Source organism: Callorhinchus milii, unplaced genomic scaffold (genome assembly GCF_018977255.1).
Source record: "Callorhinchus milii isolate IMCB2004 unplaced genomic scaffold, IMCB_Cmil_1.0 Scaffold41, whole genome shotgun sequence".
Classification (NCBI taxonomy): Eukaryota; Metazoa; Chordata; class Chondrichthyes; order Chimaeriformes; family Callorhinchidae; genus Callorhinchus; species Callorhinchus milii.
This window is the reverse complement of record NW_024704782.1, coordinates 268,205-293,552: the sequence shown is the minus strand read 5'-3', so window position 1 is coordinate 293,552 and position 25,348 is coordinate 268,205. Positions and strand designations below refer to the sequence as shown.

Here is a 25,348-nt window from a genome sequence, read left to right as displayed (position 1 = left end):
TCCTGAGACAGGTCTTGAAGGAGGCGAGGGAGCGGGTGAGGTGGAGGGACCGAGGGATGGAGTTCCAGAGGGTGGGGGCAGAGAGGCTGAAGCTTGACTGCTGATGGGAGGGTGGGCAGGGCCGGGCGGGGCGGGGCGGGGCGGGGGGTGTTGGTCAGGCCGGAGCCAGCCGGGTGGAGGGAGCGGACAGGTTGGTAGGGAGTCCACAACACGATACGATAAGGTGCGAAACCAAACGCAAGGATTATTATTACCATTCTATCGGCTCACGGAGTTGAGTGCAGAGGAGAGGACATGAGCTGCAGAGTTCTGAATATAGAGGCAAAAGTGTTAACCAACTCATCCAAGCTGACACCGTGCGGTTTAGCAAAAGACAATGATGATATCTTTCGTGACATTTAAATACCAATTCACGTACAAAGATAACAGTTTTGCCTCCGCCCCCAGTTTTTGTTGTTTATAGAGACTCGGGTTTGCCGGTGGAAAGAGAACTGTTTTCTCATTATGGAACCCAGCAAACTCAACACTAAACCACAGAGGAAACACGTCAATCTCCACTCAGCCCAGACTCGCAGTGAGGTACACGACAGCGATAGCTCTGCGTCCCAGATCCTCAGACACAATGTCACGTCAAATCCTCCACTATTTGGTACTTGTCTTAATTCTGTCCCCGAAAACCGGTGAGTGCATTGCATTTCTTTTGGGAGGGGGCGGCCGGCCGGCCGGGGGAAAGGATATATTAATCGTCCTATTGATCCTTGCATTCGATATAGAGGCCTGATCACCTCCTGGAGACGTCTCAAAGCGCTTCGCAGGCACACCTGAAAAGTGTGGTGACTGTGTATTTTTGTGGGAAAGGTGTGGCGGCCAATTGTGCCCAGCGACATCCTCACAAACGGTCGTGGATTTAGTGACAAACTTATTATTACGGCTTTTTTAAATTAATTTTGAAGGGATTACTGCCAGGGAAACACCGGAGCCCTGTCGGGTAGTGGTTGGAGCCCTCGCCTCGCGAGCCAGAGGACCCGGGTTCAATTCCCGAGCGGGTCAGGTCAGGTCAGGGTGAAACCTTAGACAGGTTTCCTTATTCCACCCACACACACGCACACACACACACACACGCACACACACGCACACACACGCACACCCACACACACACACGCACACACACACACACGCACACGCGCGCCTCTGGTTACCAGCAGTTAGTAGGAAACTTTCCGGGGGTAACAATCCCCTAAAAAATAAAATATAATTTGGTCACACAATCCACGGCTGTGTGTGGGACGCTGCCGTGCACAAATGGTCGCCCACAAACTAGACAGTCAATTCACTTTACAGTCTATTCTGTGAAGCTCTGTGGGACGTCTCGAAGACGTGAAAAGCGCTATATCAAACGCAAGGATTATTATTATTATTATTATTATTATTCTGTGACGCGCTTTGAGACTGCCGGGATTGTGCGAGGCGAACTGGATGGAACTTCTTTTGCTGAGGAAACTGTTATGTTTGTACGATCGATGACTCACGTCTGCGAACACTCTCAGCGCTAATGAACGACTTTGATGCAATGATAAAAGAAATATTCCTTGCATTTGATGCAGCGCCTTACCACGTCTTCACGACGTCTCAAAGCGCTTCTCCGAAGACGCTGCAAAGTGTAGCGACTGTGTATTTTGTGGGCGAAACGCGGCAGCCGATTGCACTCAGTGGCGTCCCCCACAAAACAGTCGTGAATTGATGTGTGGCAACTTTTGTGTGTAATAATATAATAATAATCCTTGCATTTGATATAGCGCCTTATCACGTAGCTTAGACGCGTTGAAGTATATTGACTATCACCGCAGCGGCACATTTCAAACAGCGACCGAACGTCCCAGAAGGTGTGACAGTTAAAATGGAGCCCTGGAGCATTCGCCTCGCAAGCGAGAGACCTGAGTTCGGTTCCCGGCAGGTCGGGGCGCAGCCTTGGGCCAGTTTCCTTCCTCCACAAAACACGCCTGAGAGTAATCCCTCAAGCAAAAAAAAAAAAATAATAATAATAAATCGGTCATCTTCAATCCACGGCTGTTTGTGGGGACGCTGCTGTGCGCGATTGGCTGCCGCGTTCCCCCCACGAATATACGGTCGATTCACTTTAAAGTGCATCCTGCGCAGCGCTCTGAGACGCCTCGAAGAGGTAATGAGGTGCTGTGTCAATTGCAAGGATGAACATAAATGGTTAAAGGTCGCGTTTGCTGGACGAGTCGAGCGTCTGATTGCATTCCACGTTTTCCTGAGAAGATGTTCACTCCTCTGAGGGAGTGAGCGATCGTGAGCCACCGATGTAAGAACAATCGACCGCAGAAAAAAAAAAGGGATGTAGCCTCAGACAGAAGTTGTCCGTATTTCTCTCTCTCTCTCTCTCTCTCGCTCTGCAAAGCAGGTTGCGAAGGGTTGGGGGCTATCTCTGCGCCGGGAGAGATGGAGTTAGAAACAGATAAAGGATGGAGTTGGAGCTTTGGAACAGTTGGGAGTTGAGGAGAGGGTCAGTGGACTTCCCTGTGCAATCCATAGCGATTTGACCTGTTATGCACAGGGTGGGTGTGGGGAGTTACCTCCAGTAAAAAAGTGACCATTAAAAGCGAAAGAGGACGTATATTAGGTAACGTTTTCGGTTCTGTCTTCAAGATTCAAGATCCTCATTCTCAGCTATGAGGCCATTCCCGGCCTCGCTTCCTCCTATCTCTCCGACCTACTATCCCCCCACGTACCCCACCGTGCCCTCCGTTTCTCTGGCTCCGGTCTGCTCCACACCCCCCGCCCCAACCGCCCGACCATCGGTGGCCTTCAGCCTCTCAGCCCCGAGGCTCTGGAACTCTATCCCCAGTGCCTTCGCCGCTTCCTCCCTTTCCTCCTTCAAGGCCGGTCTCAAGACCTTTCTCTTTGACCTTCAGCCTTCAGCTCCACTCTCGACTCTCTACCCCCTCCTCGCTCCCTCCCTCCCCTCCCTCCCCTCACACTGACCATTTCCCCCCTCAATGCTCGGGTCCCGACCCAACAGTCCAGCGCCTTGGGACGTCCTCCCAACGTGAAAGGCGCTCTATAAATGGAATATTGTTGTTGTTGTTGTTGTATGCGTGTTGATACAGTCAACGCTATTACTGCGTTTATTATGTAAGACAAACGGTAAAAGGTAAACGGTAGGAGCCCTGGAGCTCAGTGGTCCGAGCCCTCGCCTCGCAAGCGAGAGACCCGGGTTGGGCGAAACCTTGGGCAAACTTCCTTACTCCACACACTCACACGTTCGCCTGATAATAATCCCTCCAGAAAAAAAAAACAATAATAAAATTGGTCGCTTCGATCCACAGCTGTCAGCGGGACGCTGCTGTGCGCAACTGGCTGCCGCGTTTCGCCCACAAATATACAGTCACTACACTTTACAGACCATCCTGTGAAGCGCTTTGAGACGTCTAGAAGACGTGAAAAGTTCCAAATCAAATGCAAGAATTATTATTATTATTATACTCTTACCGTCACCTGTCGAGTTATTAACAGACGTCTCAAAGCGTTAACTTATTGTTCATCCATTGCTCTCGGTCCTGCCTTCAGGGAACTCCGCCAGCAAACTTGGGATCGAGGTGAGGGTGGGGGCAGAGGTGCTGATCCTCTGCCGGTTCGAAGGGAACGATTCAACGGTTCAGATCGACTGGACCAGAACCATCAACGGGAGCCAAGCGATCGCCATCTTCCACCCAAAGTACGGAGTCAATTACCCCAATGTCTCGGGGCTGCAAATCCAGTTCAGGCAACTTTCCTCCTCGGAAACGGGTATCGTCATCAACCCGAGTCAGGAGAACCAGGGCATCTACTGCTGTAAATACACCACCTACCCCTCGGGCAGCCTGGAACAGTGTGCCAACGTGACATTGGGACAAGCAGGTACAGTCAATCAATCAATTAATCAATCAATTAATCAATCAATCAATCAATCGAAGCACTTTGGGACGTTCTCCCGACGTGAAAAGCGCTATATCAAATACAAGGATTATTATTATTATTATTAATCAATCCATCGATCAATCAATCAATCCATCGATCGATCCATCGATCCATCCCCTGTGTGTTATCCACCGCTTATTGTATTATTCTGCACTGGTCACAGGTACCTTCGGAGCCCTGTAGCTCAGGGGTTAGACCCCTCGCCTCGCGAGCCAGAGGTTCGATTCCCGGGGGGGGGTCAGGTCAGGGCAAAATCTTAGGCAAGTTTCCTTACCCCCCACAACCCCTCCCCACACCCCCACCCACACCCCCACCCCTCCACACACACACACACAGACACACACATAGACACACACGAGCCTCTGTTTAGCAGCAATAAGCAGGAACCCTCTTCGTCGATCAGTGGGAACGTTTTCCAGAGGGTAATATTCCCTTCAGAATAAATCAATAAATAATAATAATTTGGTCACTCAATCCGCAAGGGTTTGTGGGGACAATTGGCTGCCGTGTTTCACCCACAAAATACACAGTCACTACACTTTACGGTATATTCTGTGAAGCACTTTCGGACGCCTCAAAGGCATGTGTTAAATGCCAGGATTATTATTATTATTATTATTTTAGAGTCATAGATTCATACAATCTTACAGAACAGGAGGAGGCCAATCGGCCCATGGTTCCTGTGCCGGCTCTTTGTAAGAGCTTCCAACTAGTCCGACTCCCCCCAATCTTACCCCAACTAGCCCCACTCCCCCGCTGTTACCCCAACTAGCCCCACTCCCCCGCTGTTACCCCAACTAGCCCCACTCCCCCGCTGTTACCCCAACTAGCCCCACTCCCCCCGCTGTTACCCCAACTAGCCCCACTCCCCCCGCTGTTACCCCAACTAGCCCCACTCCCCCCGCTGTTACCCCAACTAGCCCCACTCCCCCCGCTGTTACCCCAACTAGCCCCACTCCCCCGTTGTTACCCCAACTAGCCCCACTCCCCCCGCTGTTACCCCAATAGCCCCACTCCCCCCGCTGTTACCCCAACTAGCCCCACTCCCCCACTCTTATCACAACTAGTCCCCACTCTTACCCCAAATAGTCCCACACCCCCACACTTACCCCAACTCGCCCCCACTCCCCGTTCTTACCCCATAGTCCAGCAACTTTTTTCAAGAAGTGAATATATCCGATTCCCCTTTGAATTGGTTTCAATGTCTCTCTGCATTGGTTTGTGTTTTATTGAAATAATAATAATAATAATCCTTGCATTTGATATCGCGCCTCATCACGTCTTCAAGACGTCTCAAAGCGCTTCACGGAATATACTGTAAAGTGTAGTGACTGTGTATTTTGTGGGCGAAACGTGGCAGCCATTTGCGTCCCACAAACAGTCGTGGATTAAGTGACCTAATTTTTTTTGAAGGGATTATTACCCCCAGAAAATGATCTGCAATCAACTAACAACCAGGTTCCTACTTACTGCTGTAAACAGAGGTGTGCGTGTGTCTGTCTGTGTGTCTCTGTCTGTGTGTGTCTGTGTGTCTCTGTTTGTGTGTCTCTGTGTGTGTGTGTGTCTGTGTGTGTGGGGGGACTAACCTGACCTGCCTGAGAGTCGAACCCAGGTCCTCTGGCTTGTGAGGCGAGGGGTCTAACCCCTGAGCTACAGGGGCTGTGGGGTGCGAGGGGAGGGGTCTAACCCCTGAGCTACAGGGGCTGTGGGTTGGGGGGCGAGGGGGGGGTCTAACCCCTGAGCTACAGGGGCTGTGGGGTGCGAGGCGAGGGGTCTAACCCCTGAGCTGCAGGGGCTGTGGGGTGCGAGGGGGGGGGTCTAACCCCTGAGCTACAGGGGCTGTGGGGTGCGAGGGGGGGGGTCTAACCCCTGAGCTACAGGGGCTGTGGGGTGCGAGGCGAGGAGGGGGCTAACCCCTGAGCTACAGGGGCTGTGGGGTGCGGGGGGGGGGTCTAACCCCTGAGCTACAGGGGCTGTGGGGTGCGAGGGGGGGGGTCTAACCCCTGAGCTACAGGGGCTGTGGGGTGCAAGGGGGGGGGTCTAACCCCTGAGCTACAGGGGCTGTGGGGTGCGAGGGGAGGGGTCTAACCCCTGAGCTACAGGGGCTGTGGGGTGCGAGGGGGGGGGTCTAACCCCTGAGCTACAGGGGCTGTGCGGTGCGAGGGTGGGGGTCTAACCCCTGAGCTACAGGGGCTGTGGGGTGCGAGGGGGGGGTCTAACCCCTGAGCTACAGGACACCTCAGTGCTTTGTGGTTGTCATTGCCTGGTGAGCAGTGTATTTTTGTCGGCGAATTGCGTCTCTCACACACGGTCAGGAAATAGTTGTATTTTGGGAGGTTTGTCGGGGGTGGTGTGGGGTTGGTTCGGGTCTCGCCTCTGACTCGGAAAGTTGTGGGGTTCAAGCCCTCGGGTCAGGATCTTCAACTCACAATAATTCACATAAAGAGGGGTCGGCGATCAGATGAGATGTTAAACTGAGCCGTTATAATAATAATAATAATAATAATAATAATAATAATAATAATAATAATAATAATAATAATAATAATAATAATAATAATAATAATAATAATAATAATAATAATAATAATAATAATAATAATAATAATAATCCTGGCATTTGATGCAGCATCTCATCATGTGCTTGAGACATCTCAAAGTGCTTCACAGGACACACTGTAAAGTGTAGTGACTGTGTGTTTTGCGGGCCAAACGCGGCAGCCAATTTGCGCCCCCGGCGACGTCCCCACAAACAGCCGTGGGTTGAAGTGACCGAATTATTACTTTTTTTTTGTGTGGTCGTTCGGGTGAATTTTATTGGGAGGTTTTCAGGGCAAAGGTACTTCGAAGCCCATTTCTTACACGGTTTCAAAAGCACAAACCTAAATTAATCTGCAGGGGTTAGACCCCCCCCCCCCTCGCACCCCACAGCCCCTGTAGCTCAGGGGTTAGACCCCCCCCCCCTCGCACCCCACAGCCCCTGTAGCTCAGGGGTTAGACCCCTCCCCTCGCACCCCACAGCCCCTGTAGCTCAGGGGTTAGACCCATCGCCTCGCACTCCACAGCCCCTGTAGCTCAGGGGTTAGACCCCTCGCCCCCCACCCCACAGCCCCTGTAGCTCAGGGGTTAGACCCATCGCCTCGCACCCCACAGCCCCTGTAGCTCAGGGGTTAGACCCCTCGCCCCCCACCCCACAGCCCCTGTAGCTCAGGGGTTAGACCCATCGCCTCGCACCCCACAGCCCCTGTAGCTCAGGGGTTAGACCCCTCGCCCCCCACCCCACAGCCCCTGTAGCTCAGGGGTTAGACCCCTCGCCTCGCACCCCACAGCCCCTGTAGCTCAGGGGTTAGACCCCCCCCTGCACCCCACAGCCCCTGTAGCTCAGGGGTTAGACCCCTCCCCTCGCACCCCACAGCCCCTGTAGCTCAGGGGTTACAGCCCTCGTGTCGCACCCCACAGCCCCTGTAGCTCAGGGGTTAGACCCCCCCCTCGCACCCCACAGCCCCTGTAGCTCAGGGGTTAGACCCCTCCCCTCGCACCCCACAGCCCCTGTAGCTCAGGGGTTAGACCCCTCCCCTCACACCCCACAGCCCCTGTAGCTCAGGGGTTAGACCCCTCCCCTCGCACCCCACAGCCCCTGTAGCTCAGGGGTTAGACCCCTCGCCCCCCACCCCACAGCCCCTGTAGCTCAGGGGTTAGACCCCTCGCCCCCCACCCCACAGCCCCTGTAGCTCAGGGGTTAGACCCCTCGCCTCGCCAGCCGGAGGACTTGAGTTCGATTCCCGGGCGGGTCAGGTCGGGGCGAAACCTTAGGCAAGTTTCCTTACTCCCCCCCCCCCCCACCCCACACACACACACAAATGCACCCACACGTATATTCACACACAGACCCACGCGCACAAATGCACCCACACACATATACGCACACAGACACAACCACACAGACGCACACACACACACACACACATAGATGCACCCACACAGACGCGCACACACTCTCACACACACACACACACACATATACACACACAGACACATAGACACACACGCGCACGCACACACACACACGCCTCTGCTCACCGGCCGTCAGTAGGAACCTGTTTGTGGGGACGTCGCTGGGGGCACAATGTGCTGCCGCGTGTCATCCACTAAACACCCGGTCATTACACTTTATAGCGTGTCCTGTGAAGCATGTTTGGGCGTTTCAGTGATGTGATGAGACGCTGTGTCAAATGCAACGATTATTATCGTTATTATTATATTATTATTATGGTTATCATAGAATTATACAGCGCAGGAGGAGGCCATTCGGCCCATCGTGTCTGTGCTGTTCTTTGAAAAGAGCTTCAAAATCAACCCCACTCCCCCCGCGCTCTCCCCATAGCCCCGATCAACCTCTTCTGTTTCTTTTAAGAACTATTTTAAATCGCTGTCCTCGGGTTACCGACCCTCCCGCCGGCGGGAATCATTATATCATCATTATAATTATTGTACCTACTATTATTTTATTATTATACGATTACTATTAGTGTTTTATTATTATTCTATGATATTATTATTTTATTATTACATTAGTATCCTATTATATTAGCATTTTATTATATTATTATTTTATTATTATTATTATTATTATTATTATTATTATTACGAATTGGCCACTCTGCTCCCCATCAGCGGCAATGCATAATATGGGGGTACTTTTGGGCTGGTATTTAGGACTATTTGGGCAATAAACATTCTTTTGTCAATTCCTGGCAAACCTGACCCTGACTATTGCCGTTTTCTCGGCAGGACCAGAGGCTGTAAGAGCCGTGTGGGGGGTTTACTCGTGGCTCGGGCTGGTGGTGGCCGGTCTCTCTCTCCTCATCCTCATTCTCATCCGGCGGAGCAGGTAAGTGTCTCTCAAATAATAATAATAATAATCCCGGCCACTGACCCGGCGCATTCGGTAGGTCTCAAAGCGCTTCACGGGACAACACTGCAAAGAGTAGCGACTGTGTGTTTTGTGGACGAAATTGCGCCCGGCGACGGCCCCACAAACAGCCGTGGATTGAGTGACCGAACTATTCGTATTATTATATATTTTGGATTTCTTTAATAAATATTTCTTGCACGTTCCCTTTTCAATCCACTTAAATTTATCGTATTAACAACCGGACGACAACAATCGGCCACAAAACACAGTCACCTCTCACTTCACGGTGTATTCTGCGAAGCGCTTTGAAGACGTCTCGAAGACGTGATAATGAGCTCTACCAAAATGCAAAATTTATCATATAAACGTAAATGAGTATTTTATTGTAGATAGAAACTAACCGCCTGGAAAACTATCCCCAATCGGTCTCTGAACGTCAGCAATGACTTTGTGTAGTTTAGTCTTATTGAGAGCTTTCAGTAACGGCATAAAGTCGGGTTTTTTTAAGCGTTATCTCTCCATCGAAGGCCGACAACAGTGGAGCAACGAAGATTTGACAGAGAGATAGTTCATTTGCGGAGTCCTGTAGCTCAGTGGTTAGAGCACTCGCTTTGCAAGTGAGAGACCTGAGTTCAATCCCCAGGCAGAGGGCGAAACCTTGGGCAAGTTTCCTTACTCCACACAGAGCCTAATAATAATCCTCCAAAACCAACACAATAATAAATTGGTCATTTTCAATCTACGACTGTTTGTGGGACATTGCTGTGCGCAATTGGCTGCCGCGTTCGCCCACAAATATACAGTCACTTCACTTTACAGTGTGTTCTGTGAAGCGCTTTGGGAAATCCTCCCGACGGGAAAAGCGCTATATCAAATGCAGAGTATTATTATTATTATTATTATTGTTATTATTATTGTTATTATTATTGTTATTATTATTGTTATTATTATTGTTGTTATTATTATTATTATTATTATTATTATTATTATTATTGTTATTGTTATTATTATTGTTATTGTTATTGTTATTATTATTATTTTTGTTGTTATTATTATTGTTGTTGTTGTTATTATTGTGGTTTGAGCCCTCGTCTCGCAAGTGAGAGGACCCGGGTTTGATTCCCAGGCGGTCAGGTCAGGGAAACCTTAGTGCAAATTTCCTTACTCCCCACACGCACACACACACACACTCACTCACGCACACATACACACTCACATACACTTACACACACTCACATACACTAACTCTCACTCACACACACACTCACTCACATACACACACACACACACTCACTCACACACACTCACATTCACTCACACTCACTCACATACACTAACACACACTCACATACACTAACACTCACTCACACACACACACACACACTCACATTCACTCACACTCACTCACATACACTAACACACACTCACACACACTCACATACACTAACACTCACTCACACACACACTCACATTCACTCACACTAACACTCACTCACACACACACACTCACATTCACTCACACTCACACTCACTCACTCACACACACTAACACTCACTCACACACACACTCACGTACACTCACGTACACTCACACTCACTCACATACACACACTCACTCACATTCACACACACTCACACACACTAACACTCTCACACGCACACACACTCACATACACTCACACTCACTCACACACACACTCACGTACACTCACACACTCAGACACACACACACTCACTCACAAACTCACACACACACTCACTCACTCACACACACTCACACTCACTCACACACACACACTCACATACACTAACACTCACTCACACACACACTCACGTACACTCACACACACACACACACTCATGTACACTCACACACACACTCACTCACATACACTCACACTCTCACATACACACACTCACATACACTAACACTCACTCACACACACACTCACGTACACTCACACTCACTCACACACACACACTCACTCACTCACTCACACACACACTCGCTCACACGCGTGCTCTGCTTACACAGCCTGTGTTGTGGTTGACTGGCGGCTGCGCATATAAATAAATTTGGTCGCTCAATCCACGGCTGTTTGTGGGGGAACGTCTCGGGGCGCAATCGGCTGCCGGGTTTCGCCCACAACACACACAGTCACTACACTTTACAGCTTATCCTGTGAAGGGCTTTGAGACGTCGCGAAGAGGCGATCAGGCGCAGTGTAGGACGTTAGGATTATTATTATTATGATTATAACAATGCGGCTTATGTTGTTTGCAGAATACACTCAATGAGGAGAACGGCCGAGAGAGTTGATGTAAGTTTCAATTCCCCAAATAATTGTTTGCAATTATACAGCGTTTGTCATTGTCACAGCCCCGACTACCCCAACCCCCCACTTGTCGGCCCCCCAACCCCTCCCTCCACAGGCTGCACATCATCCAGAACTAACTCCGCAGCCCGTGTCCTCTCCCCCACCCCCTCACCCCCACCCTCACCCCCACCACCGGGCTCCCCGACCCCCATCACCCCCATCCTCACCCCCACCACCGGGCTCCCCGACCCCATCACCCCCATCCTCACCCCCACCGGGCTCCCCGACCCCATCCCCCCCATCCTCACCCCCACCACCGGGCTCCCCGACCCCCTCACCCCCATCCTCACCCCCACCAGGCTCCCCGACCCCATCCCCCCCATCCTCACCCCCACCACCAGGCTCCCCGACCCCATCACCCCCATCCTCACCCCCACCAGGCTCCCCGACCCCATCACCCCCATCCTCACCCCCACCAGACTCCCCGACCCCATCACCCCCATCCTCACCCCCACCGGGCTCCCCGACCCCATCACCCCCATCCTCACCCCCACCGGGCTCCCCGACCCCATCACCCCCATCCTCGCCCAACTCCACTGTCTTCCCATCACACAGAGGATATAGTTCAAGATCCTGGTCCTCACCTTCAAAGCCCTCCATGGTCTCGCTCCCCCAACCTCTGCCACCCCCTAACCCCCTACCATCCTGCTCACTCCCCCCGCTCAGCGGGCTCCGGCCTGCTTCACGCCCCCCGCCTCGCTCGCCCGACTATTGGCGGACAGGCCTTCAGCCATTCTGCCCCCACCCTCTGGAACTCCATCCCGCAGTCCCTCCACCTCGCCCCCTACTTTGCCTCTTTCAAGATCCGTCTCAAGACCCTCTGCACCTTGACCACCCTCCTACACTCACCCTCCCCACCCTCCACCCCCTCCTGATCCCATCCCCCAGCTCGGGTCCAAACCCCTGACTGTCCAGTGCCTTGGGACGTCCTCCTGACATGAGAGGCGCTGTGTACACATCTTGTGTGTTGTTGTTTACACAGTATTTGTTTACGTCATGTTAAATCTGACTTATACACAACTTTGCCTAAGTCATATATGATGGGACTTATGTGAGTTTCACCTGATTCATACTTGACGTAAGTTCATATTAATTGTTCTGGTCCTAAACTGACACGACTTCTGTGAAGTTTATACATCAAAGCAATTCACAATTTAACTGAAACGTAGGGGTTCATTTTCATTTGGGATGAACATCACAGGGATTTCCTGAATTGGGAAACCCATCACCGTGACCGGTCGGGTGTCTGACACACACGGAAACCCGTCACCGTGACCGGTCGGGTGTCTGACACACACGGAAACCCGTCACCGTGACCGGTCGGGTGTCCGACACACACGGAAACCCGTCACCGTGACCGGTCGGGTGTCTGACACACACGGAAACCCGTCACCGTGACCGGTCGGGTGTCCGACACACACGGAAACCCGTCACCGTTGCTTAAGAGTCTCCAAACCCGACTGAGAATTAATAATAATAATCCTCACATTTGATATAGCGCTTTTCACGTCGGGAGGACATCCCAAAGCGCTTCACACAACACACTGTAAAGTGAATTTACTGTATATTTGTGGGCGAACGCGGCAGCCAATTGCACACAGCAATGTCCCACAAACAGTCGTAGATTGAAAATGACCAATTTATTATTGTTTTTGGTTTTGGAGGGATTATTATTAGGCTCTGTGTGGAGTAAGGAAACTTGCCCAAGGTTTCGCCCTCTGCCTGGGATTGAACTCAGGTCTCTCACTTGCAAAGCGAGTGCTCTAACCACTGAGCTACAGGACTCCACAATCCTCCACAATTCCCCACATCGCCCCCACACCCGGAAACCCCAGAGAGAGATCGTTGGGATGGAATGCGCTCTCTCTCTCTCTCTCTCCCCCTGAAGGGACGTCCTCTGATTACCTAATTCCGGAGAGTATTAGGCGCAGGTTGGCGAGAGCCAAGGCTTTGGGGTGAGCCCAGAGTGTGTGTTGGGGGGTAACTGTTGGGGTCTAACCAACTAAACCCACACACAGCTCAGCCATCGAGAGAGAGAGAGAGAGAGAGCGCTGTGTGGCCGAGCTTTCCCGCTCCTTGTCCAGCGAGGACCCCCCTCCCCGTTAGTTAGTTAGTTGGGGGTTTGGCTGTGGGGGTAACAGGAGCTGAGGGGGAGGATTCTCTGCCCCCAGTGACTGGTCGGCCCTTCCAGGTCCTCCCGATGAGCCGGGCCGGGCAGTGGGTACCCTGGGACCCCACGGCCCCTCCCGGCTCAGGAACCCATCTCCTTATCAACACGACCATTGTATCTCAGTTCTCTCATTGGGGGTATTTGACTGCGGTTTATATCCCATCTCATGGAGTCCTGTAGCTCAGGGGTTGGAGCCCTCGACCCGCAAGTGAGAGGACCCAGATTTGATTCCTGGTCGGGGCAAAACCTTAGGGAAGTTTCCTTACTCCACACACACACACACACACACACACACATAGACACACACGCAGACACATGCACACACATACACACAGACACGTGCACACACACGCAGACACACACACACAGACACCAGACACACACAGACACACATAAACACAGACACACCCACACACACGCAGACACACACACAGACACGCACATACACACACGCAGACACCAGACACACACAGACACGCAAACACACACACACATACACACACAAACACACAGACACACCCACACGCAGACACACACGCGCAGACACACACACACACGCAGACACACACACCCACCAGACACACATAGACACACAAACACACCGACACGCAGACACACACACGCGCGCCTCTGTTTATTTAGCAGCAGACAATTACTTGTTGAACGATCGGCGATCGCTTTCCGGGGGTAACAATCCCTTCTAAAAGAAAAAACGCGGTCACTGAACCCGCGGCTGTCTGTGGGGACGTCGCCGGACGCAATCGGCTGCCGCGTTTCACCCTCAAAAACACACAGCAACTACACTTCACGGCAAATCCTGCGAAGCGCTTGGAGGCGTCTCAGCGACGCGGTGAGGCGCCGGGTCAAATGCCACTGTTACTGCAAAGTGAAGTGACTGTGTTTTCTGTGGGGGCCAAAGGCGGCCAATTGCTCACAGCGCAGTGTCCCACAAAGTGATCGCTTTATTATTTCTTATTGCTGTTTGTGGCTATGATTATTATTATTACGATTGATTCCCAGGAGCCCGACAAACAGTGCGAAGGTCTCCCTGAAATCCCGGCCGCGACTGAGCCCAAAACGTCGGTCTCCTCTCTGTATGATATGATAAACGTGGATTACTTCAGTTTCCAGTCCAAATCCGGACATCACAGCAAAACCCCCGACCGGGAACACGACGTCAAACCCTCCGAGAGACCGGAGGGGCATCAGTGAGAGGCACTCAGCAATGCGGGGCACTCCCAGAGAGACATCGCCACAGACTCCTGCCGCTCCCCCCCCTCCGCCCACCTCGCCCCCTCCCCACACCCCCATCTTCAAGCCGCCACTGAAGACCGTCCTCTTCGGCCATTGCCCAACTCGCGCCCCACCCCCCACCACCCCCCCCACCCCGGCTCCAAGCTGTGCTCCGCCACTGTCGGGCCCTGCGCTGCGCTGTGTGAGGGTCGCCTGGTAAGTTGTTGTTGCTCCAACCGGTGACACCCGGTGACACCCGGTGACACCCGGTGCAGGTGAAACCCACTCCTCATGGAATCCAATATTACAGCACAGAAGGAGGCCATTCGGCTCAGTGAGGCCAGTGCCGGCTCTTCGGAAGAGCTGCCAACTAACCCCACTCCCCACCCCCCCATCCCCGCTCTTACCCCAACTAGTCCCCACTCCCCCTCTCTTACCCCAACTAGTCCCCACTCCCCCTCTCTTACCCCAACTAGTCTCCACACCCCCACTTTTACCCCAACTAGTGCAAGCTCCCGAGTTCTCTCTCTCTCTTTCTCCCCCTCTCTTCTCTCTCTCTCTCTGATCCTCTGCTAAGATGGTCTGTGTATCTGTTGAGAGTGAGATATGAGACGTTGTGATAGACTTTATTAAACAGAGAAATAAACACATAAAAAATCAATCTGATCAGTCTCTGAGTCAGAAGGTTGTGGGTTCGAGCCCTCAGGTCAGGACTTGGCATCACACAGTCTAAGCCGATGCTCCAGTGCAGCCCCGGGGGGGGGTCACAGTGTCGGAGACGCCGCCCTCCGGGTGAGACGTTAAACCTACCAGGATACACTATAAAGTGTAGTGACTGTGTATTTTGTGGGCGAAACCGGCAGCGAGTCGTAGGTTGGGTTATGTCAGTGACCAGAACTGTGTGGTCTGATCAGAGAATTGACTGTGACCTCTGAGGATTTGAGCTCAACCGGTTTAGCAATCCCGCCCAGTGGCTCCTGTTTGCCAGTCACTAACAACAACAACAACACAGCGCCTCTCAGGTCAGGAGGACGTCCCGAGGCGCTGGACAGTCAGGGGTTTAGACCCGAGCTGGGGGTTGGGATCAGGAGGGGGCGAGGGACGGGGAGAGGGACGGGGAGAGGGAGCGGGAGAGGCGGAGGAACTGTGGGATGGTGTTCCAGAGGGTGGGGGCGGAGAGGCCGAAGGGGTGGGCAAGGTCAGGGGACATGAAGCCCACCGGGCAGAGAGGGAGCTAATACACCTGGACATCTCTCTCTCTCCCCCTCTCCCTCCCCCCCTACGCCACCTCCAGCAACTTCTCTCCCAGTCACACAATAATTGGTATAATTGTGTTTCCTGTTGTTGCATTCGATCTCTGGCATTTATCTGCAATAAACTCCATTTGCTAATCAATGGACGACTGTCCGCGGGACACTGCTGTGCGCAGTTGGTTGCCATGTTTCGCCCTCAAAATATACGGCCACTGCACTTTACAGTGTAACCCGCGGAGCGCTTTTGGACGTTTCAATGGTGTAATAAGGCGATAAGGTATCAAATGCTAGGATTATTATTATTGTTGTAATTATATTATTGTATTATTAAGATGATAAGCGTTGAGACGTCTCGACGACATGATAAGGCGCTATATCCCATGCGAACACGCCTAACAATTATTATGCACAGTCGTCCTGTAGCTCAGTGGCGAGAGACCTCGCCTCACATGCGAGAGGAGCTGCGTTCGATTACAGGGCAGGTCAGGGCCAGATGTTGGTCACGTTTCCTTACTCCACACACACACACACACACACACACACACCTGTTTATCTGACAATAAATAGGTACCCAGTTGTTAGTCAATTGGCGAAAAAAAAAAAATATGGTCACTCAATCCACGAGCGCTCGCGGGCGTGTGTGCGCGCAGTTGTCTCCCGCGTTTCGCCCACAAAATACGCAGTCAATTCCTTTTTTTTGCGGAGCGCTTCGAGACGTCTCTGCGACGCCGTGTCAAACGCAGAGGACCATTATTGTGGTTGTAGTCGCGCGCCGAAGTCATTGGGAGACACAATCTGCCTCCGGGTTCCCAGAAAATAACTTGCGTAACTTTAACAAAGAATAATATTTGCTTAGAAGTGGTTCGAGGCTGTAGATGCTCAGCATCGGCCTCAACAACACAAGACAGGAAGCGGTGTATCTGCTGTGCTCATGAGAGCGGGTTTTGCGGTGTCACAAAGCTCCAGTTTACGAGTCTATATTCTCGAGCGACGGAGCCTGGATTCTGATGGCCATTTAACCGAGTAAACCTGGTGATACCGAAACCGCAGGTCGGCAACTGTCCCCAAATCACGCAGGGCCTTTAGCTGGTGGCCTTATTATTAGTAGTATTATTATTAACCATGAATAATAGTTATGATAATCCTTCCGTTTGATACAGCGCCTTATCAGGTCTTATCGTGGAGTAGCTCAATGGTTAGAGCACTCGCCTCGCAAACCAGAGGACCTGGGTTTGACCTGGAGCAAGTCTCCTTACTCCACTTGCACACGCACGCGCACGCACACGCACACGCGCCTCCGATTACCCGCAATAAGTAGGAACCCGCTTGTTCGTCAATTGGCAGCTCACTTGTCCGGGGAGTAATAATTCCTTCCAAAAAAACAAATTGGTCACCCGACCCACGACTGTTTGTGGGGACGTCGCCGGGCGCAATCGGCTGCCGCGTTGCACAGTCGTTACGCTTTGCAGTCTATTCCGTGAAGGGCTTCGAGACGTCTCGAAAGCATGATAAGGCGCCGGGTCAAATGCGAGGATTGTACACTGTAAAGTGCAGTGACCGTGTATATTGTGCGGGTGAAATGCAGCAGCCAATTTGCAGGCAGCAGCTTCCCACAAACCGTCGTGGATTGAGTGGCCAAATTATTATTACTATTATTTTTTGGAAGGGATTATTACCCCCGGAAAGCTATCCCCCAATCGACTAACAAGCGGGTACCTACTGACTGCTGGTAAACAGAGGCGTGTGCGTGTGTGTGTGCATGTGCGTGTGGGAAGTAAGGAACCTTGCCCAACATTTCGCCCCGACCTGACGTGACCCGCTCGGGAATCGAACCCGAGTCCTCTCGCTTGCGAGGCTCTAACCACTGAGCTGCAGAACCCACCACCAAAGCCAAGAGCGATTCCTCCCCCCCGTTGAGTGCCAATAAAAATCTTTACCTCCTGCCAGACAAGATGTGGGTCAAAGCCGTTTGCATAATGTTTATCTGACTCCAACCGCACAGGAAAGGCTCGATTTCATCGCTGAACTCAGCAGCGCTCTGCGAGACAGGGAGAGAGACGTGAAGAGTCACGTAGCGTAACGCATATTCTTGTGATCACGAAGACAACGTGCGCTTATATAGCGCCCTCCACGCAGGATAGCGCGTCAGAGCGCGCAATAATAATAATAATACGCACACGTATTGCGATGGATCCATAGGACGCACCGTAAAGTTAATCGACCGGGTATCTCGTGGGCGACACGCGGCAGCCGATGGCGCTCAGCAGCGTCCCCCACACGCAGCCGCGGATTGAGTGACCGCATTTTCTTTGGAAGGTATTATTATTCCGCCCCGAAGAAGCGATCGGCCGGTTGACTACCTACCGGGTTCCAACTCAATGCCGGTAAACGGAGGCGAGTGAGCAAAAGGTTCATCATAACTTCCTGACTTTTCTATGTCCCCGTTTATAAAGCCCTGGACAACGCATAGCGAGGAAACGACAACAACTTGCACTTGCACCGCGTCCCGGACAGTCACGGCACAAGACGCCAAGCCGGGGGGGGGGGAGGTGACCGTAGGCACGGGGTCAACGAGGAAGGACTTCAGCGGTGACCTCAAGATGGGGAGGGAGAGGGGGCAAGGAAGGCGGAGGGAGAGTGCTCCAGAGTTTCAGGGGGTAGTGGCTGAAACCTCGGCCGCCGATGGTAGACCGGAGACAAGACACGAGAGAGAGAGAGAGAGAGAGAGAATACAGAATAAAGCGCACTCAGGTTTCTGAAGTCAAAGCTTTATTGCTCGCCACAGCGTTTGGTAAATGTTCCTCAGGTGGGGGGTGGGGGGTGGGGGGTGTGTGTAGGGTTTCAGCAGCTGTGAACCAAGAAGGAACGTACAGGACATTGTGCAGGAGTGAGCAGAGGGAGATGAGGCCAGTGGTGGGGTGGTGGGGTGGTGGGTAGTGGGGAGGGTGTGGATGTGGGTGAAAACCCTCCAAATCCCCTTTAACCCAAGAACCCCAACCCTTTCCAAACTTGCCACACAGCTTCGAACCTTTCCCTTCGGCCCCGCTCTGCCACAGCGTCCGATACCCTTTCTGCGGGAGGACCTTGAGGAATCTACGCCCGACTTCAAGTCAACATTGGGCTCGTTCCACCCGGACCATCCGGCCCACCCGCCCGGGAACTCGCTACCTGTCCCGGTCAAAACAGTTGGCATCTGACCACATCGTGTGCGCTGTGTGTTTGTGTGTGTATCTCTCTATAATCCTCGGATTTGATACAGCGCCCCATCGCGTCTTCGAGGCGTCTCAAAAGCGCTTCGCAGAAGGCACCGTAAAGTGCGGTGACTGTGTATTTTGTGGGGGGAAACGCGGCAGCCAATTGCGCCCAACGACCTCCCCTCTCCCCCCCCACACACACACACAGTGGTGGATTAAGTGGCCGAATTATGATTACTTATGTATTTTGAAGGGATTATTAGTTGCCTAAGGCTTCGCCCTGACCCGCCCGGGGAATCGAACCCGGGTCCTCTCGCTTGCGAGGCGCTAACTACGACACTACAGGACTCGCGCACGTACATATACAACGCAAGAGTAACACCCCACTGTGATACGATTCAAAAGCGGCCAAACAGCCCACAGACCACCCGGTCGTCGTCCGACGTTTGTCTAAATTAGTCCACGCGCAGTAAAAAAAAAGGCTAATTTTCTTGTCAAAAACACCTCCCTCCCTCCCTCCCCCAACAGCGGACCCACACGTCCCAGTCAGTGGTCAGTGCAACTGGAGCGACGCAGATTAATCCGCATTAACGAGGACGGCTTTTTGTTCGTATTTGCTTTTTAAAAGAAACTTTAAAAAAAAATCAAAGATCCAACAATCTTTTTCTCCCCCTCTCCCCCCTCCCCCCGTACTCCTACACCATCACAATAATCCTTGCATTCGATATAGCGCCTTATCACGTCGTCGAGACGTCTCGAAAGGCGCTTCACAGTATAATAGTCCGTGCGTTTGATTCAGCGCCTCATCACGTCTTCGAGACGTCCGAAAGCGCTTCACGGGATACACTGTCAACTGTAGTGACCGCGCAGTTTGTGGGTGAAACCCGGCAGCCAACTGTGCGCAGCAGCGTCCCGCAAACAGTCGTGGATTGAGTGGCCCCATTATTAGTATTAATATTTCTTTTTGGATAGATGATCAGCCCCGGAAAGTGATCCACTCACAATGGATTAGCACCTGAGGTTGTGCCCTGACCCGCCCGGGAATCGAACCCGGGTCCTCGCGCTTTCAAGGCGAGTGCTCTAACCACTGAGCTACAGGGCTCCATATAAACCTTAAGCTTTACAGACTGGAAGGAGCAAACGTAATAGCGTTCAGTACTTGAGGATTACAGAGATCCATTTCTTCCCGTTTACAATCGACTCAACTGGGAGTGGGGGCGGAGAGGGGGGGGTTGAGGGACGGGAGGGGATATGGAGAGTGCGGGAAAGTTGTGCGGATGGATGAAAAAGGGATTGGAGGAGGAGGAGAGGAGGGAAAGGGGTTGAAAAGGGGGAGGATGGAGATGGATAAAAGAGGTGGAGGTCAAGAGATTACGGCAGCTTTTTGGCCACAAGTGAGACATAAAACAAGCATCAAAGTTGTTGTCGTCCATTGCAAAAAAAAAATATCAGTCCTTCATTGACGTTCTCTCCCAGCGGAGAAGCTGAGAGCGCGCGAGAGAGAGGGGGGGGGGGAGAGCGGGACACACATCAGGAACTCGTCTGGGGAAGTAGGAAAGACTTGGGAAAATCATCCAACAGAAATGGCTGCTCCGGTCCATTGGTTTCCAAAACGGAACTGTAAACCAGTCAACTGTCCTTCAGTAAACGTGTGGATCAGACTCCCGAGGGAGAGACAGACAGACAGACGGTGGAAGGAGTAACTGTCTTTTGTCTCAAGAACAAATCAGATGGGGTTTCTGTTAGGTTATAATATCTGGGGAGACGCTACACGGTTTGGGGCACGACCTGTCAAGCGATTCCCGGGATGGTGGAGGATGGACTGGATGGACCTCGGTGGCTTTGGTCCCGGCAGATTCTAATGTCCTCCCGCGATCCGACAACTAAAAAGGCCGAATTTTCCAATTGGGAAACACGACGTCCCAAGTCTTACAGAGGATGGTTGAGTTGGTGCCCCACAAACACACACACACACACACAGACACACACACAAAACAAGAGGCACACAGTCAGAAAGCCGGATAGTGCTGCGTCCATTTTGGTTTGGTCAGTAACAATTCAGTATCGAGGTAGTTGCTCTGCGGAGTATTCCAGGCTGTCGCTTGGGCTCGTTTCCCGGCAGTTCCAGTCCGTGCGCCCAGCGTTCTCGGGTAGAAAATAAAACTCTTGGGGGAGACGATGTATAGTTTGGGACACGACCTGTCAAGCGACTGCCAGGGACGGTGGAAGGCGAATGAGGTGGACCTTGGTCTTCTTTCGCCAGCAAGTTCTTATGTTCTTCCCCATGGCCGCCCACACTCACACGTCTCGTCCCCACAGAGGATACTTCACTTGAGTTTCTCCCCCCACCCCCCACCCCTCTGCTCTCCAAATTGTTCACAAACTTACTGGCTCAGTTGCAAACGGAAACTTTTCCCGAATGGTTGTCTAAAGGTGATCAGGGAGGAGGGCTTTGGGAGTTGTGTGTGCGGGGGGTGGGGGGAATTGGAGGATCTCACTGACCGTTGTATCATCTGATCCCAACCCTAGCCTTTTGATGTTGCAATGGAGGCTGGTGAGAACAGAGAGGGGTGGGGGAGGATAGACACAGATTGGGGGTGAAGGTTAGCTGGATGGAGCCCTCTCCCCCAATCCATTCTTACCCTTGGATTGGTGTGTGGGCTCAACTGACTACATTCCATCTTGAAGATGCTCTCTCTCTCCCTCCATCCCCCTCTCCCTCCTTATTCGAATTCAAGATCCTCATCCTCACCTACAAGGCCATTCACGGCCTCGTTCCCTCCTACCTCTCTGACCTACTGTCCCCCTACTTACCTGCCCGTACCCTCCGTCCCTCTGGCTCCGGTCTGCTCCACATCCCCCGCCCCAACCGCCCGACCATCGGTGGCCTTCAGCCTCTCAGCCCCGAGGCTCTGGAACTCCATCCCCAGTGCCTTCGCCGCTTCCTCCCTTTCCTCCTTCAAGGCCGGTCTCAAGGCCTTTCTCTTCAATCGAGCCTTCAGATCCCCTCTCGACTCTCTACCCCCTCCTCGCTCCCTCCCTTCCTCCCCTCACCCTGACCATTTTCCCCCTCCTTGCTCCTTCCCTCCCCTCCCCTCACCCTGACCATTTCCCCCCAATGCTCGGGTCCCGACCCAACTGTCCAGCGCCTTGGGACGTCCTCCCAACGTGAAAGGCGCTCTATAAATGAAATCTTGTTGTTGTTGAATGGAAGTTATAACAAGGCTGTATCCCCCTTTGTCCCAACATGATGGGGGCTGTGAACTCCACTTGTCTTTAAGGAGCAAGAGAGAGAGAGGGGGGGGGGGGGGGATGGGAGGAAGGGAGGGAGAGGGGGATGGAGGGAGACACAGAGAGAGAGAGAGAGAGAGAGAGCACCTTCAAGATGGAATGTAGTCAGTTGAACCCACACACCAACCAAAGGGTAGGAATGGACTGGGGGAGAGGGCAAGAGAGGGCTCCATCCAGCTAACCTTCACCCCCAATCTGTGTCTATCCCCCCCCACCCCCCTCTCTGTTCTCACCAGCCTCCATTGCAACATCAAAAGGCTAGGGTTGGGATCAGATGATATAACGGTCTGTGAGATATACAAACCAACGCTATACATCGTGTTTCCTCACACGGTTGAGATGCCTCAAAGATCTCCCCACATCCCCCCCACACCTGAAACCCCAGAGAGAGATTGTTGGGATGGAATGCGCTCTCTCTCTCTCTCTCCCTCTCTCCCTGGAGGGACGCCCTCTGCTGACCTAATTCCGGAGAGTATTAGGCGCAGGTTGGCGAGAGCCAAGGCTTTGGGGGGAGCCCAGAGTGTGTGTTGGGGGGTAACTGCTGGGGTCTAACCAACTAAACCCACACACAGCTCGGCCATCGAGAGAGAGAGAGAGAGAGAGAGCGAGAGAGAGCGCTGTGTGGCCGAGGTTTCCCGCTGCTTGTCCAGCGAGGACCCCCCTCCCCGTTAGTTAGTTGGGGCTTTGGCTGTGGGGGTAACAGGAGCTGAGGGGGAGGATTCTGCCCCCAGTGACTGGTCGGCCCCTCCAGGTCCGGCCGATGAGCCGGGCTGGGCTGCCATCAGCAGTGGGTGCCCTGGGACCCTGAGGCCCCTCGTGGCTCAGGATCCGGGGACTAGACACCGGCACAGAGAGGGGGGGTGGGGTCTCGATCCCCACACTCCAGTGCCGAGGCTTGGAGTCACCTTGGGGCCAGTTCAGCCCCGAGGAGACCCCACTGACCTCCTTCCAAAGGGAGGAGTGTAGTGACTGTGTGCTGTGTGAATGGTGGGGAGGGGGTACGAGGGAGGGTCAGGACCTCTTTCTGTGCCGAGTGGAGGTGTGGGCGGGGTGCGAGCAGCGGGGGGGCTGATCCCCAGGGGCTTTCAGATAGGGTTTGCCGCACTCGCAGATGCACAGGATGGCCTCGTCCCCGTCCCCGGTGGTCGGGGGCGCCCCGCGCTCCCCTCCCCCCTCCCCCTGGGCCCCGGGGGCCACAGCGGCGGCGGCGACAACGGGAGGCGGGGGAGGGGCAGCCGGGCAGCGGTGCCTCTTGAGGGTGGAGGACTGGGTGAAGGCCTTCCCGCAGCGGCTGCAGGCGTAGGGCCGCTCCCCGGAGTGGGTGCGGAGGTGCTTGACCAGAGTGGACGAGGAGACGAAGGCCCGCGAGCACTGCGGGCAGACGTGCGGCTTGTGGCCCGCGTGGCTGCGCTGGTGGTCCTTCAGGTTGGAGGACTGGGCGAAGGCCACCCCGCACTGCGGGCAGACGTACGGCCGCTCGCCCGTGTGGGTCCGCATGTGGCGCCGCAGGCGGGAGCCGAAGGCGAAGCGCATCCGGCACAGGCCGCACTGGTAGGGCTTGGCGCCGCCGTGGGCCTGCAGGTGCACCCGCAGGGCCGAGGTGCGGGTGAAGGCCTTGCCGCACTCCAGGCAGCGGAAGGGCCGGTCCCCCGAGTGAACTCGCTGGTGGTCCTGGAGGCCCCGCAGGCGGGTGAAGGCGCGGCCGCACTCCACGCACTGGTACCCGGGCCGGCGGGCGCGGGCAGGCGTGTGCGCGGCCTCCGGGAACGACTGACCGCCTCCTCCCGCTCCCGCCGCCTCCCGCCCCGGGCGCGGCGAGGGGCACCTGTGCCTGTCCAGCGCCCCGCCCTGGCTGAACCCCCGCCCGCACTGCCCGCACACGAAGGGCCGCCGCTCCTCCCCGTGCGCCAGCCCGTGCTTCCCCAGCCCGGCCGCCGAGGCACAGGCCAGGCCGCAGCGCCCGCACACGAAGCCCCGCTCCGCCCCGTGCACCGACCTGTGGCCGCGCAGCTCCTCCAGCCGGCGGAAGGCGCAGCCACACTCGGAGCAGATGAAGGGCCGACTGCCCGCGTGGCTGCCCGCGTGGTCGTACAGCTGCTTGACGAAGTGGAAGGCCAGGCCGCACTCCACGCAGCGGTGTGGCTTGTGCTCCCCGGCCCGGCCCCGGCCCCCGCGCCCCGGACCCCCGCCGAGGCGCCGCCGCCGCACCAGCAGCAGCCCCCCCGCCCGGCCGCAGCCACAACCTGCAGGTCCCGCCAACCCCGGGCGGGGGTCGCGGCGGCGGCTCCGGAGCCTGGAGGCCGAGGCGCAGGACTGGCCGCACGGCAGGCGGTGTGGGCCGTCCGCGACCTTCACCACCACCTCCTCCTCCTGGCCGTCGCCAACGCCACCTTCATCATCAGCAGTACCCTCCTCCTCCTCCTCCTCGTCATCTTCCTCCTCCTCCTCGCCAATCTCCTCGTCCACCTCCATCCTCATCCCCAGGTCCAGCCCGATCTCCTCGTCCCACGCGCGGAGTTCGCTCTGGGCGCTCCGGCTCCGAGCTTCCTTCATCTCTCCGTCCTTCCTTCCCCGATTCCCGCTCGGGGTGTGGGGGGTGGGGGGCTGAGAGCGGGGCGAGGGAGGGGATGACTAGGGGTAAATCCCCTCCGCCTTCAGGCTCCTTCCTCGCTCAAACCTCCGCCGTCTCCGCACCTGGAAACCAGACGATAATAACCCTCGGCCCCCGTGGCCTCTCAAAGCGCTTCGCGGGACACGCCGTCGAGTGTAGTGGCTGTGCGTGTGGTTTGCGGGCCGAACGCGGCGGCCAATCGCGCCCAAACAACACTCTCTCTCTCCGTCACACACTCTCTATCACATTCTCTCTCAGTCACACTCTCTCCGTCACACTCTCTCAGTCACACTCACTCTCTCAGTCACACTCTCTCCGTCAC

At 54.1% G+C, this 25,348-nt stretch overlaps 2 protein-coding genes across 2 annotated transcripts; one reads left to right on the top strand and one right to left on the bottom strand.

Annotated features, from left to right (window-relative positions):
- The first annotated feature begins 517 nt into the window (after positions 1–517).
- On the top strand, positions 518–14,717 carry si:ch211-196f2.6 (immunoglobulin domain-containing protein). Its single transcript, XM_042345328.1, has 5 exons — positions 518–680; positions 3,592–3,921; positions 8,773–8,872; positions 11,181–11,217; positions 14,465–14,717. The coding sequence occupies exons 1-5, from the start codon at positions 623–625 to the stop codon at positions 14,654–14,656; spliced, it is 717 nt and encodes a 238-aa protein (XP_042201262.1). The 5' UTR covers positions 518–622; the 3' UTR covers positions 14,657–14,717.
- An 8,461-nt stretch (positions 14,718–23,178) lies between these two features.
- On the bottom strand, positions 23,179–24,887 carry LOC103191388 (zinc finger protein 883-like). The gene is made up of 2 exons (XM_007912379.2): positions 24,882–24,887; positions 23,179–24,785 (listed from the first exon to the last, which is right to left on the bottom strand). Exons 1-2 carry the CDS (start codon positions 24,885–24,887, stop codon positions 23,427–23,429), a joined length of 1,365 nt encoding a protein of 454 aa, XP_007910570.2. The 3' UTR covers positions 23,179–23,426.
- Between the last annotated feature and the right edge of the window lie 461 nt (positions 24,888–25,348).